Source organism: Zea mays, chromosome 4 (assembly GCF_902167145.1).
Source record: "Zea mays cultivar B73 chromosome 4, Zm-B73-REFERENCE-NAM-5.0, whole genome shotgun sequence".
NCBI lineage: Eukaryota > Viridiplantae > Streptophyta > Magnoliopsida > Poales > Poaceae > Zea > Zea mays.
This window is the reverse complement of record NC_050099.1, coordinates 43,954,321-43,969,838: the sequence shown is the minus strand read 5'-3', so window position 1 is coordinate 43,969,838 and position 15,518 is coordinate 43,954,321. Positions and strand designations below refer to the sequence as shown.

Sequence of the window (15,518 nt, the reverse complement as noted above, 5' to 3'; positions counted from 1 at the left end):
CAATTCCAACGAAACAAACGGGCCCTTATTTTAAATTTGATCTTGTGATTCTGTGAACAATACAATATATGTGCAAAACGTGTTTTAAACGATCATAGGTATAACTAAAGACAGTCTTCAAATGACAAAAGCTATTCATTCGATGATTTTGAGTTTTTAAAAATGGTCGATCCCCGTCCTTCGTCCGCATACCGGACTACCGGAGCGATAGCCAGTGAGCCACCACTGCCACTGACCACCCATGCAGCGGGACCCACAGCGGCGAGAGATACCAGTGACAGCGACAGGCGTCGTACTCTCATGCGCGGTATCCGATGCACTCCACAGTCCCCCTCACAAGCCACAGTCCACATGCTCTCTGTGCTTCCATCTTTGACCTCCCGCTAATCACAACCACCGCCATTAACCACAGCCTAAAGCAGGCGGTTGCTCCCCCCGCTTAAACCCTCGAAAGATTGGATTGCACTATTTGCAGGGACTGGCTGGATTCCAGCATCCAGCTCCCGCACGGCCACACCGACGAGGCGAACGGGCCAGAGTCGGCGATCGGCGTGTCTCCACTCTACAGGCGACGACGAAACCAGCAGCCTCAGCGCCGACCACTCCGGGAGCGGGGCCTCACACCCTCAGGATCAACGGGAGATGCCGGTCGCCGCCGCCTCACCCTCGCACTCGTGAACTGGCTTCCTCTGCGACGAGCCGGGGCGGGCTCGGATTCGGCGGATCTTGTGGGTGCGTGGCGTCGGGCTGGTCCGGTGCTAGATTGATCCCGCATTCGAGCTGCGGCAAGCGTCTGGGTAGTCGCTTCTCCCGAGGTATTTCGGCCGCCGAGCACGGCACGGCGCGGCGCGAGTCCGCGATTTCTTAGGGTTTGTTTTAGATGTCCATTTCAGGGGCGTCACCTCCGGCGCGCTCCCCGTCTTTTATCCGTCCGCTCCCTGATACCTGTGCTGTTTGCAGGGAAAGGAAAACAAAGTTGCTTGGCCGACTTTGGGATCAAGGATCGGCGAAAAGAAAGAGAAAGGAGGGATCTTTTTGGGAGGTTCTGTTTGAGCTTTCAGGGTTTATATCGTAGCCTTGGGCAACTCCGTGCTGATGGATTTCTTCAAGATTAAGAAGTTCAGGAAGGGGAATAAGAGCGCCCGGGGCGGGGGAGAGGTAATAGAATCCGACGACGACGCCAGCGCTGGGAATGTGACCCCTCGGGGCCTGGTGGAGCAGAAGCCTGGCATCGGGGAGGGGAACAATGCCGAGGTGGCGGTGGATGGTGGAGGCGCGGGCAATGGGGTGGTTGAAGAAGAGGAGGACGACGACGATGATTTCATCACGAATGAGGTGAAGCGGAGGCTCAAGGAGCTCAGGAAGAACAGCTTCATGGTGCTCATCCCCGAGGACGAGTGCGCCGAGGTCGAGGAGGATGGCGACGAGGAGGAAGGGGGCAGCCCCACGGAGTGGCTGGAGTCGGGTGTCGGTGACGGCTTCCCGCTGTGTGGGTTGGATTCACTGTATGATAAGTACTGCGAGAGTATGCTGGTGTTTCATAAGATGATCGCACAGCTCATGAAGGATCCAGGTAAAAGATGTAACTGACTATGGATCAATGTTCTTAAGGCAGTAAGGCGAGGCGTTGGACCACCGCCTTAACGCATAGGCGAGCAAGGCAACTAGAATTATTCGAGCGCCTGGTCATCTAGGCGATGCCTTAAAAACACTGCTATGGATGTTCTCCTATATGCTTGGCTGTAGCTTCTCACATGCAGTTGGTTGTAATGTGGATTGTGATGTGTGTACATAGTCTTTTTTGTGTGCATGTGATTATGCATGTATCTAGTCTGATGCTACAAAATTATCCATGTTTGTCTCGGGTACTTCTTAGTTATCAGGGTCCACCTGTTGCTATTCTAGTGTTATAGATTGTGTGGCCAACATGGGGCCTTGTTAGCATTTTAAACTGTGGTCCCAACTCCTGTAAAGTGGCTTAATGAATACAAGTGTTCTGTGGTAGTTGCATGTCTCATTTGGTATGCCCACAATTATCGCTAGTATTCTTTCTGAAACCGTTTTCTTTCTTTTAAAATGAAACCGTAGCATCAGACACATCACTCAAAACGGCAAGAAAAACACAATCAACCACTGTTGTCATCTTCCGCCTAGTGTTTCCCAGATACCGGAATCCTAAATTTTTTGCTTACTCTGGTGCCCATGTACCACGACAGTTCAAGTGATTTCTGTATCTCATTGAAGTAGCCAATTTCTCTTCTGTGTGTACTATTGCTTAATGGTTTTGACATTGTCATTTTACTGCTGTTTGCTGTGCCAATGATTTCTGAAATATTTAAATAATGCTTTCTTCATACTTAAGCAAGTCTGATGGTTTTGGAAAAACCTTTGTAGAGTCACTGAACATGTCCAAAAAGTCTCCAAGATCAGCATCAAAATTGGCGTCTACCCTGCGCAACCTCTCATTCAAAAGAAAAGATGAGCTCCCGGAGGATTGTGAACAACTTCAACAACAGCAAAGCGGATATGATCCTTACCAGACACTTGAGACTGCATATGTTGCTCATATTGCATTAAGCTGGGAGGCTCTGCATTGCACCTATGTGCACCTGAGCCTTATCGTTGCAGCACAACCTGATAATCCTACAACCTATAATTCTGCTGCTCAAGCATTCCAGCAATTCCAGGTCCTGCTGCAGAGATTCATTGAAAATGAGCCATTTGAGCATGGTACCCGTGTTGAGATATATGCACGGTCTCGGAGCTTGTTGTCAAAGTTGCTTCAGGTCCCCACTTTTCAAGGTAAGATTATTTGGATTAAATTGCTGCATTTTTTACATAAATGTAGCCTATTACCATCAAAATGTGTTCCTGTGGGCTGTAGAATGTTACACTGAACTTAGTGTTGGTTATGGTTTTATAGACTTATGTTGTCATGCTATTAATTCAAATTCAAACAAACCCTAAACCATGCACTCGAGATCAAAACGGCAGCAGGTGTGGTTCAGGTGTTTAGCAAATGCCTAATGGTTTTCAATTAATTTTACTTAGAATTGTTTCTCTTAGTCTTGGACCTTTCCATTATGAGATATCTTGGATTGTAACTCTTGAATGCTTATTGTTCGCTAGGTATGTCAGATGTTCCCTGTTTGCATGGCACAAATTAATCCTGTTTGTTTACATGAAAAAATGGTTCCAGAAGTTCAATCTATTTGATAATGGTGTGAACTTGATTTTGAATCATGTACAGTCTTTTAGAAATGGTTTAAAATCATGATGCCGAGGACAAATAGCTGTTCTGATATTGCCTATACACGAGGGGCATTTTCTTTTGTTCACGTTAACGCTCCGTTTGATGCCAGCATTCAAAGCCATGGAATTGAAATGTGTCCAATACCAAAACTAGGTGGGAATTGAGCTTAAATCCAATGCTAGTGTTTGGGTGGCATGAGACGCTGTTTCCAACGAATATGGAGGGTCTTGGCTCGGAATCGTCGCAACGCTGTGCTCGTTGGGCTGAATACCACACGAAAACGGAGGAAGTTTCTGAATAACAAATTCAACCAAACACTGGATTTGGGTCTGCCATTTCCATTTCCAAATTTTGGCCCTGAATACTGACATCCAATCAAATGGGGTGTAAGTGTAGTGCAGATTACACCTATGGCTATTCTAATTTATGTGCTGTACTAGCCTAGTACTACAATAAATAGGTTCAATTACTGAATGCTGCATATTTCACGTGGTACAATCCAATTCAATCTGCTGTACATTGGCATTATTAAGGAGCATTCAACAGTGGTGTACTGTGTTGAATATGGGTTCTTTTCTATTTCATGTCCATCTAACAGCGGTGAAGATATTGGCAGTGGTTAGTTTCGTACCATTATTCGATCTCTTTTAGAAAGATGGTAACTTGAGTATGTATGTTTGGAACTAAGAGCTGCTTGTTTCATTATTCCTACAATTAAGGTCAATAAGTCTAGAACTAAATTGGTACACATTTGTTTGATTTTTCATCTGCAATTTTAATACGGATCAGTATGCCATGCACAAGAATTTCCTGAGCTGTAAATGTTAGTATTTTCTTTTTTTTTTCTTGTCAATACTTGTACCTACTACAGCTAGTTTGTTGAGTTTCTGTGCTTCAATAATGCCTGACTACATTACTGCTGAGTTCTTTCCAGTTACTGCTGCAACATGTTTAATGTGGGGTACTTATAATCCCATACCGAATCATGCAATAGATTGTACTTTATTCTACAGCAAGGAAACAATTACTGAGTGCAGTAGCACAGTAAACACAGCTATATCTTTGTTTCATTCTGTCACGAATCTCTTAGTTACTCTTTTGCGTGCGTAAGCTTCCTTTTCTTTTACTAGGTTTCCAAATCTGTGGCGTCCTAACGTCTGTTTTTAGTGTTACGTATTTGATCGGTTGTTTGTATTGCATACCGGAATGATTCACGCTCGGTAACGTTTGTTAATACTATTATTCTGCTTATCATTTCCGTTCTCTCGATTCAGTCGTAGATAGGAAAGACAACACCGACGATCAGATGGAGCCAGCGATTTCGGCGCACGACCTCATCAAACTGTTAGAGGAATCTATCCTAACTTTCCGCCTTTTCCTGAAGAAGGACAAGAGAAAGGGTGGTGTCCTTATGAGTGCTCATGGCCACACTGGAAGCTCGATCCAACAGGTGCAGTCTTCGCTCGATAAGGTAAGCCTTATCCTTTGGGGTAATCCCTCCGTAATGTGTTCATTTCTGCACTGTCCATATGGTCCCTTCTAAACAGCCAGTAGCAGGACACATCTTTCCTAGCATTTGATTCCGGTGGTGGCGTGGTTGTTGAGTCTGCAACACAACACATGACCCGACCCTTGCACAAGTCTTCCTTGACTCACAGCTGGTAATAACGCATCAAAACCTGCAGAAAGAGGCGAAGGTGAAGGAGCTGCTGAAGAAGAGGAAAGGGTGGAAGAGCAAGACCTGGCCAGGCACAGTGGAGGAGGTGCAGCTGCTGCTCGCCCTGATCGATGTCAAGGTCGTGTCGCGGGTGCTCCGGGTGGGGAAGCTGAGCAGGGAGCAGCTGCTGTGGTGCGAGGAGAAGCTGAGCAAGGTGGGCCTCACGGAGAACCGGCTGCGCCGCGACGGGTCCCCGATCCTCTTCCCCTGTTGACCGACGCAGCATGTCATGCCGCGCCAGAGATCTCCCTTGCCATTCACTTCGTTTACCTTCTGAGATATGTACATGCCTTCAGGTTGAATTGAGGATGCACATACCAAACCAAAGTAGGGCTTACACATGTGTTGCTGCACGCTGATCACTGAGTTTAGTTTATACAGTGCAGCATGGGGCAACATGCTTCGTTTCACTTCACCGGAAGCATATGGTTTCTTAAACCCTCGTGTAATCTGTGTTGAACAAGGAGGATGCAGTGCAGCACATGCAGTATGCAGAGGCTGCCGTGCTGCGTTGGTTGGTTGGTTGGTTGCACCGAACTTTTTTTTTGTTCTCTGAAGCCTCCGGTGATTGCATTGCGTCTGCACGGCTGCAACTGCACGCAGACAGACCCAGGGCACTTCACTTGCTTGGGCTTCCAGCCTCCGGTCATGCATGGCTGCTACGATGCAGCTCGCCAGGCGTGCGGCCGGCTCTGCCGAGAGGCCATGATGCAAGAGAAGAACCTGCCGTGGCGTCGTCGAGTCTTCCTTTCACGACACGCAGTCAGTCTCGATGCATGCAGTGGCTCACCAAATCTGTGTCAAACTATCCGCAACAGTTTACTCTAAATTTCTTCCATTATATTACATTTTTATGTCACATCATCAATAGGTTATTCTCTACTTTTTCATCTCCGACAGCGGTTCCCTCTAAATACTCCCCCTAAACCTGACTATAAACATAAAATTTCATTTTCTATACCTACTTTTTATGTACTATTAATTTTTCATCTACTAACAATTACTCGTTGGTCCACCGCTATAGGAACGAATAGTGTTTTGTGTCACATATAAAGGGAGAGAGAAGAGAGCAAACGCGTAGGGGTCTGACCAGAGGGCAACGCTGCGGGCTTAGGCTATCCACAGCGGTTCCTCCTATATCATTTTTTGCGTCACATCATTAACATTTCACCCCTTATTTTTTTATCTACCGCAGTGGTTTCCACTAAATACTTTCCCTATACCCCACTATAACTATAAAATATCATTTTCTATACATACTTTTCATCTACTAATAATTGGAAGTGAGCCCACATGAACAGTAATCTCAAATAAGATCGCAGGAGATTTACAAATAAGATAAATATCTCCTGTGGCTTACAAAGATATTTATAGAGGTGAAACCCTACCCCTAGGTGTCCCTGGGTCGCGGGAAGGCCAGTTGGCATCGCTGCACTCCGGTCCAAGCCTCCCGGCGACGGGCCTCCGCTTCGCTCGCCAACTTGGCCGACTTCTTTAGAATTTTGGATCACAAACTTAACAGCAACAGTCTTGTTTTCCACAGCAGATACAGCAGCAACCATTTGTTTTCCCTCAATTTCAGCCGCCGATGTCTCAGTGGGGATTACATGTGTAATACCCACTTTGTAAGAAAAGTCTAAAAAGAGAAAATTCATTCCTTTATATATTTGTGAGTCATCTATGTGCATCATCTCATGTGGACACCCTACTTAACAAGAATAAATGGGTAACAAAAGACACTCAAATAACTTGTGCATCCTTTGGAGTTCTGTTTGCTTGTGCATTAAAATAATAACAATGATAATGCTAGTAAAATAATAATAATAATAATAACAATGACTTGAAACGAAGTTTGAATCCTAAATTGAGAGTTAGGGATTGAAATAGAGAAGGAAAGAAAATAAATGGAAAAGAAAGAGAAAGAGTATAAAATTTACAGAATATATATATAAAGATATATTTTCAAGGTTAGTAATTTTAAGGTTACAATATAATTTGAGGGTAAAATTGGCACAGGGTTCGAATTTAAATTTGAATTCAAAATTGAATTTAGAAAGGAAGAAAACAGAAATAGAAAATAATAAAAAGGAAAATGTAGTATGGACTCAGTTCTTCGTTTTCGGCCCATTTCCTATTTACTAGCCGCGTGGCCCATCCCTTCCTGCTTCCCTGGCGTCACCTACACTTGGGGCCCGCGGGTCAGGGTCATCTTCCCAGAGAAAACACGCGCACCGGCGCCACCACCTCCGAAGTCCGTGGTTGACTCGCCCGACTCCCATGATTCTCGGTCGGGATCTTCGGCACGAACCTCCCCCAGCTCCGTGAATAAAAGTCGTGCGCCGTTACTGCCTTCCCCTCTCCACCTCTCGCGACCACCACCGTTGGCATACCTCGAGCGTCCGCTTGAACAAGAAGCACACAGAAGTGAGAGATCGAGCGCCACCGCCAATGTGCGTCTTCACTGATCCTTCGCCTCGGCATGGCGCTTGGAGGGTTATCCAGATAGTATGGATCATGTTGGAGGAAGCTATTCGGTGCCTGTAACCCTCAGGCCACGGGAATTCCTGAACGGAGTCTCCTCCGCCGCAGAAGCGCTGGGCGATGTGGTTGGGGGATCCCCATGGCATCACAACAGGTAATACTCCCCTCCTGTCAATCCATACCCTCTTTGCGTCGCGTAGCATCGGGAGGCGTAGAAGCTCAACGCGTCGGATAGCAGGAATTGCTCGCCGCCGTGTGTTCGCCGCCACGGCTCGGGCGCAGTCGCTCGGTAGCGAGAGTGAAGAAGATGCATCCCTGGCCGTTCAATCGGCTATCGAACTCACAGCGGGCGGACCTCCGTTTCGATCCGGTCAATAACAGGGTCCGTGTGGGGGGTCCTCGATTTGCGTGCTCGACGGCGTGTTATGCCGAGCAGGGTGGCCGGCTCTGTTCGGTCTGGGGTTCGGCGTGTGGGGACGATGGGGTCCTGGCCATCGGATCTTGACTGTGCGGCTAGAATTAGAAGCTACCCTAGATCGTTGATCCGTGGATTGATGGTGCAGATCAAAGCAACCATCACACACTCGCGATACTAAATCCAAACCGTAGGCCTTAGCTCCATTGGTTGCGATTAGATCTGGGTACATAAACATCCACACCGTTGGATCCTAATCCAAGGGTCCGCGCTGCATTCCATTTGGTTGGCTCGGGATTTAATCTGGATCGCTCACGTTTGATCGGACAGCCCAACTTGGCCGATACCCCTTCACGGGTCCATTTTACTTAAGAGCCCCTCGGTTTCATTGAAATAAACCCGCCGTCCATTTTTGCTATGCACTGAGTCTAAAATATCTTGCGCAGAGCCCCCTGCTGTTCTCAGATTTTGAGGCCCAGTCCAGAGTATTATAAAACCCGAGAAATTGAATTATAAAAGAATTTTTAATGTGAAAATATATGCTAGAACTTTGATAATTCATAGAAAATTCATATGAGCTCCAAATTACTCCATTCCAGTTTCTAAAATTTTGTACTTTTATTCTCCATCACTTAGAGCCTCTGTTTGGTCATGAAAACAGTAAGAAAATTTATTCCTCATCTAATTCTATTTCAAACACATAAAACCTTTGAAAATTCATAACTTAAAATCTGTAACTCCAAAAATTATAATTCCTGTTCCTGTGATCTTATTTCAATATATAGATCATTATTATGTATTTTGCATATATGTTTGATGTGATGTTAATTTTGCCTATGTCATGTTTGTTTGTATTGCTACGACTAGCGCGAGGTTACGAGCCACCTGAAGATCATCCTGGTACCTGGAATCTCAAGTCCCAGGCAAGTTGTGCCCTTGATCACTTCTTTTTACCCACTCATGTTCTAATTAATCATAATGATCTGCATAGGTTAATTTTGATGGGACCCAATAGGTTACCCTAGTTTGATTATCTTTATACCTTGTTCACCACTGAACTTTTTGGGTAGTACTTGCTAGTGCTTTATGTGGTTTTGGGTATGAAGATACATTATTCATGATTATACTTTTGTTATCTGTTGTTATTTACTATTCATGTCAAGATCATTAATGTTAATTGGAACATAGAGCTTAACTTGAGAACCACGTGCCACCACAAGGGTTTAATGGGACGCCCTTGGCTGACTAATTAGGAAAGCTAGTGGAGGACTACCTTACCCGAAAGGGGCAAGGGCAGTAGGGGAGTGGTCAGTGTAGGGAGGCCCTCGGGAGGATTTTGCTGCGATGGCGGTCCTGCAAGGGATTCCTGCATTGGAGCTTCCTATAAACTGTAGCGGGTTTTCTGAAGCTAGTGGAACTTTGTAAAGGCCTCGTAGTGTTACCCTGCCTCGCCTCCTCGGTAGAGGTGTATGGGAAGTCGCGATCCCTTGGCAGATGGGTAACATGACTTGTGGGTAAAGGGTACCACCTCTGCAGAGTGTAAAACTGGTATACTAGCCGTGCTCACGGTCATGAGCAGCTCGGACCCTCACATGATTAATTTATGGAACTAAATTCAATTTATCATATGCATTGCATTGCAGGTGATGTTGTTACTTTTGTTCTACTATTTAATTGGGTTGGTATTTACTTATACTTAGTAACTGCTAATAAAATTTTGACCAACTTTAAAAAGCAATGCTCAGCTTCAACCATCCTCTTTGATAAGCCTTACACTTCATGAGCTCCCATCTTTGGCGAGTTCATGCACATTATTCCCCACAACTTGTTGAGCGATGAACGTATGTGAGCTCACTCTTGCTGTCTCACACCCCCCCCCACAGGTCAAGAACAGGTACCGCAGGATGAGGCGCTTGGAGGATGCTGCGATGAGTTCGTGAGAGGTCTAGGTCTAGGTCGTCGTCTTCCAGTCAACTTTGGGTTGCTGGACCGTTGTCTCCTTATAATGTAATTGTTTATTTTGTATAGAACTCCTATTATATAGTAAAGATGTGACATTCGATCCTGTGCCATGATTCATCATATGTGTGAGACTTGGTCCCAGCACACCTGGTGATTATGTTCGCGCCCGGGTCTTGGTGCTCCGAAACCCGGGTGTGACAGAAGTGGTATCAGAGGAATGTTGACTGTAGGACGAAACCTAGATAGAACTGGATAACCATTGTCTACTTACCTTTGATACTCTGATCCTGAAAGGGAATTAGGCTTACACCTAGTTCCTAAATAATTTTTGGTGGTTGAATTGCCCAACACAAATATTGGACTGACTAGTTTGCTCTAGTGTATAAGTTATACAGGTGCAAAAGGTTCACATCTAGCCAATAAAAAGACCAAGTGTTGGATTCAACAAAGGAGCAATAAGGCAACCGAGGGCACCTCTGGCTGGAGGCACCGGACTGTCCGGTGTGCACCGGACAGTGTCCGGTGCGCCCGTAGACTTCGTTTTCTACCCTTCGCCAGAGGACTTCGACTTCAACCCTTCGCCCTCGGGAATTCGCGGAGGCCGGCGCGCTATAATTCACCGGACTGTCCGGTGTGCACCGGACATGTCCGGTGCGCCAACGAACCGCGGCCTCCGGAACTCGTCATCCTCGGGTTTTCACGACAGCCGCTCCGCTATAATTCACCGGACTGTCCGGTGTGCACCGGACTGTCCGGTGTGCCAGCGGAGCAACGGCTCTCTGCGGCGCCAACGGCTCCCTGCGCAGCATTAAATGCGCGCGCAGCGCGCGCAGACGTCAGGGCTGCCCATACCGGTGCACCGGACATCAAACAGTGCATGTCCGGTGTGCACCGGACATCCAGGCGGGGCCACATGTCAGAGCTCCAACGGTCAGAATCCAACGGCAACGATGACGTGGCAGGGGGCACCGGACTGTCCGGTGTGCACCGGACTGTCCGGTGCGCCATCGAACAGAGAGCTCCCAGCAACGGCCACATTTGGTGGTTGGGGCTATAAATACCCCAACCACCCCACCATTCATTGCATCCATGTTTTCCACTTCTCAACTACTACAAGAGCTCTAGGCATTCAATTCTAGACACATTCAAAGAGATCAAATCCTCTCCAATTCCACACAAAACCCTAGTGACTAGAGAGAGTGATTTGCCGTGTACATTTGAGCTCTTGCGCTTGGATTGCTTCTTTTCTTTCTCACTTGTTCTTGAGATCACACTCCATTGTAATCAAGGCAAGAGGCACCAATTGTGTGGTGGCCCTTGCGGGGAAGTTTTGTTCCCGGCTTTGATTAGAGAAGAGAAGCTCACTCGGTCCGTGGGACCGTTTGAGAGAGGGAAGGGTTGAAAGAGACCCGGCCTTTGTGGCCTCCTCAACGGGGAGTAGGTTTGCAAGAACCGAACCTCGGTAAAACAAATCTCCGTGTCTCACTTGCTTATTCGCTTGGGATTTGTTTTGCGCCCTCTCTCGCGGACTCGTTTATATTTCTAACGCTAACCCGGCTTGTAGTTGTGTTTATATTTATAAATTTCAGTTTCGCCCTATTCACCCCCCCTCTAGGCGACTATCAATTGGTATCAGAGCCCGGTGCTTCATTAGAGCCTAACCGCTCGAAGTGATGTCGGGAGATCACGCCAAGAAGGAGATGGAGACCGGCGAAAAGCCCACTACAAGCTACGGGAGCACTTCATCGGAAGAGTCCCGCACCAAAAGGAGGGAGAAGAAGAAGAGCTCCTCCAACAAAGGGAAGGAGAAGAAATCTTCTTCTCACCACAAAGAAAAGAAGGAAAAATCTTCTTCCCACAAGCCGCATCGGAAAGGCGACAAGCACAAGAGGATGAGGAAGGTGGTCTACTACGAGACCGACACTTCATCAACGTCGACCTCCGACTCCGATGCCCCCTCCGTCACTTCTAAGCGCCAAGAGCGCAAGAAGTATAGTAAGATCCCCCTACGCTACCCTCGCATTTCCAAACATACACCTTTACTTTCCGTCCCATTAGGCAAACCACCAGCTTTTGATGGTGAAGATTACGCTAGGTGGAGCGATTTAATGCAATTTCATCTAATCTCGCTCCACAAAGGTATATGGGATGTTGTTGAGTTTGGTGTACAGGTACCATCAATAGGGGATGAGAATTATGATGAGGATGAGGTAGCCCAAATCGAGCACTTCAACTCTCAAGCCGCAACCATACTCCTTGCCTCTCTAAGCAAGGAAGAATACAACAAAGTGCAAGGGTTGAAAAATGCAAAGGAGATTTGGGATGTGCTCAAAACTGCGCACGAGGGAGATGAGCTCACCAAGATCACCAAGCGGGAGACAATCGAGGGGGAGCTCGGTCGGTTCCGGCTTCACAAAGGGGAGGAGCCACAACACATGTACAACCGGCTCAAGACTTTGGTAAACCAAGTGCGCAACCTCGGGAGCAAGAAGTGGGATGACCACGAAGTGGTAAATGTTATTTTAAGATCTCTCATTTTTCTTAATCCCACTCAAGTTCAATTGATTCGTGGTAATCCTAGATATACTAAAATGACCCCCGAGGAAGTTATCGGGCATTTTGTAAGTTTTGAGTGCATGATAGAAGGCTCGAGGAAAATCAACGAGCTTGGCGACTCATCCGAAGCCCAACCCGTTGCATTCAAGGCAACGGAGGAGAAGAAGGAGGAGGCTACACCAAGTAGACAACCAATAGACGCCTCCAAGCTCGACAATGAGGAAATGGCGCTCGTCATCAAGAGCTTCCGCCAAATCCTCAAGCAAAGGAGGGGGAAGGACTACAAGTCCCGCTCCAAGAAGGTTTGCTACAAGTGTGGTAAGCCCGGTCATTTTATTGCTAAATGTCCTATATCTAGTGACAGTGACCGAGGCGACGACAAGAAGGGGAGAAGAAAGGAGAAGAAAAGGTACTACAAGAAGAAGGGCGGCGATGCCCATGTTTGTCGGGAATGGGATTCCGACGAAAGCTCAAGCGACTCCTCCGACGACGAGGACGCCGCCAACATCGCCGTCACCAAGGGACTCCTCTTCCCCAACGTCGGCCACAAGTGCCTCATGGCAAAGGACGGCAAAAAGAAGAAGGTTAAATCCAACTCCTCCACTAAATATGAATCTTCTAGTGATGATAATGCTAGTGATGAGGAGGATAATTTGCGTTCCCTTTTTGCCAACCTTAACATAGCTCAAAAAGAAAAGTTAAATGAATTAGTTAGTGCTATTCATGAAAAGGATGACCTTTTGGACTCCCAAGAGGATTGTCTAATTAAAGAAAACAAGAAACATGTTAAGGTTAAAAAGGCTTATGCTCTAGAAGTAGAAAAATGTGAAAAATTGTCTAGTGAGCTAAGCACTTGCCGTGAGATGATTAACAACCTTAGAAATGAAAATGCTATTTTAAATGCTAAGGTTGATTCACATGTTTGTAATGTTTCAATTCCCAATCTTAGAGATGATAACATTGACTTGCTTGCTAAGATTGATGAATTGAATGCATCTCTTGCTAGCCTTAGATTAGAGAATGAAAATTTAATTGCTAAGGCTAAAGATTTTAATGTTTGCAATGCTACTATTTCCGACCTTAGAACCAAGAATGAAATGTTGCATGCTAAGGTTGTAGAACTTAAATCTTGCAAACCCTCTACATCTAATCTTGAGCATGTTTCTATTTGCACTAGATGTAGAGATATTGATGTTAATGCTATTCTTGATCATATGGCTTTAATTAAACAACAAAATGATCATATAGCAAAATTAGATGCTAAAATTGCCGAGCACAATCTAGAAAATGAGAAATTTAAATTTGCTCGTAGCATGCTTTATAATGGGAGACGCCCTGGCATTAAGGATGGCATTGGCTTCCAAAGGGGAGACAATGTCAAACTTAATGCTCCTCCAAAGAACTTATCTAACTTTGTTAAGAGCAAGGCTCCCATGCCTCAGGATAACGAGGGTTACATTTTGTACCCTGCCGGCTATCCTGAGAGCAAAATTAGAAAGATTCATTCTAGGAAGTCTCACTCTGGCCCTAATCATGCTTATATGTATAAGGGTGAGACATCTAGCTCTAGGCAACCAACCCATGCTAAGTTGCCTAAGAAGAAAATTCCTAATGCATCAAATGATCATGCCATTTCATTTAAAACTTTTGATGCATCTTATGTGCTTACTAGCAAATCCGGCAAAGTAGTTGCCAAATTTGTTGGGGGCAAACACAAGGATTCCAAGACTTGTGTTTGGGTACCCAAAGTTCTTGTATCTAATGCCAAAGGACCCAAAACAGTTTGGGTACCTAAAGTCAAGAACTAAATTTGTTTTGTAGGTTTATGCATCCGGGGGCTCAAGTTGGATACTCGACAGCGGGTGCACAAACCACATGACCGGGGAGAAAAGGATGTTCTCCTCATATGAGAAAAACAAAGATCCCCAACGAGCTATCACATTCGGGGATGGAAATCAAGGGTTGGTCAAAGGTTTGGGTAAAATTGCTATTTCACCTGACCATTCCATTTCCAATGTTTTTCTTGTTGATTCATTAGATTACAACTTGCTTTCTGTTTCCCAATTATGTCAAATGGGCTACAACTGTCTTTTTACTGATATATGTGTCACTGTCTTTAGAAGAAGTGATGATTCAATAGCATTTAAGGGTCTGTTAGAGGGTCAGCTATACTTAGTGGATTTTAATAGAGCTGAACTCAACACATGCTTAATTGCTAAGACTAACATGGGTTGGCTCTGGCATCGCCGACTAGCCCATGTTGGGATGAAGAATCTTCACAAGCTTCTAAAGGGAGAGCACATTTTAGGATTAACAAATGTTCATTTTGAGAAAGACAGGATTTGTAGCGCATGCCAGGCGGGGAAGCAAGTTGGAGTCCATCACCCACACAAGAACATCATGACGACCGACAGGCCGCTTGAGCTACTCCACATGGATCTATTCGGCCCGATTGCTTACATAAGCATCGGCGGGAGTAAGTATTGTCTTGTTATTGTGGATGATTATTCTCGCTTCACTTGGGTATTCTTTTTACAGGAAAAATCTCAAACCCAAGAGACCTTAAAGGGATTCTTGAGACGAGCTCAAAATGAGTTCGGCTTAAGGATCAAGAAAATAAGAAGCGACAACGGGACGGAGTTCAAGAACTCTCAAATTGAAGGCTTCCTTGAGGAGGAGGGCATCAAGCATGAGTTCTCCTCTCCCTACACGCCACAACAAAATGGTGTAGTGGAGAGGAAGAATCGAACTCTATTGGACATGGCAAGAACCATGCTTGATGAGTACAAGACACCGGACCGGTTTTGGGCCGAAGCGGTCAACACCGCCTGCTACGCCATCAACCGGTTATATCTTCACCGAATCCTCAAGAAGACATCATATGAACTCCTAACCGGTAAAAAGCCCAACATTTCATATTTTAGAGTTTTTGGTAGCAAATGCTTCATTCTTATTAAAAGAGGTAGAAAATCTAAATTTGCTCCTAAAACTGTAGAAGGCTTTTTACTTGGTTATGACTCAAACACAAGGGCATATAGGGTCTTTAACAAGTCCACTGGACTAGTTGAAGTCTCATGTGACGTTGTGTTTGATGAAACTAACGGCTCTCAAGTAGAGCAAGTTGATCTTGATGA

At 45.7% G+C, this 15,518-nt stretch overlaps 1 protein-coding gene across 1 annotated transcript; it reads left to right on the top strand.

The window, feature by feature from the left end:
* The first annotated feature begins 299 nt into the window (after positions 1–299).
* Positions 300–5,522, top strand: LOC103653179 (uncharacterized). The gene is made up of 5 exons (XM_008680139.4): positions 300–815; positions 961–1,573; positions 2,395–2,802; positions 4,528–4,724; positions 4,939–5,522. Exons 2-5 carry the CDS (start codon positions 1,096–1,098, stop codon positions 5,182–5,184), a joined length of 1,329 nt encoding a protein of 442 aa, XP_008678361.1. The 5' UTR covers positions 300–815; positions 961–1,095; the 3' UTR covers positions 5,185–5,522.
* The last annotated feature ends 9,996 nt before the right edge of the window (positions 5,523–15,518 follow it).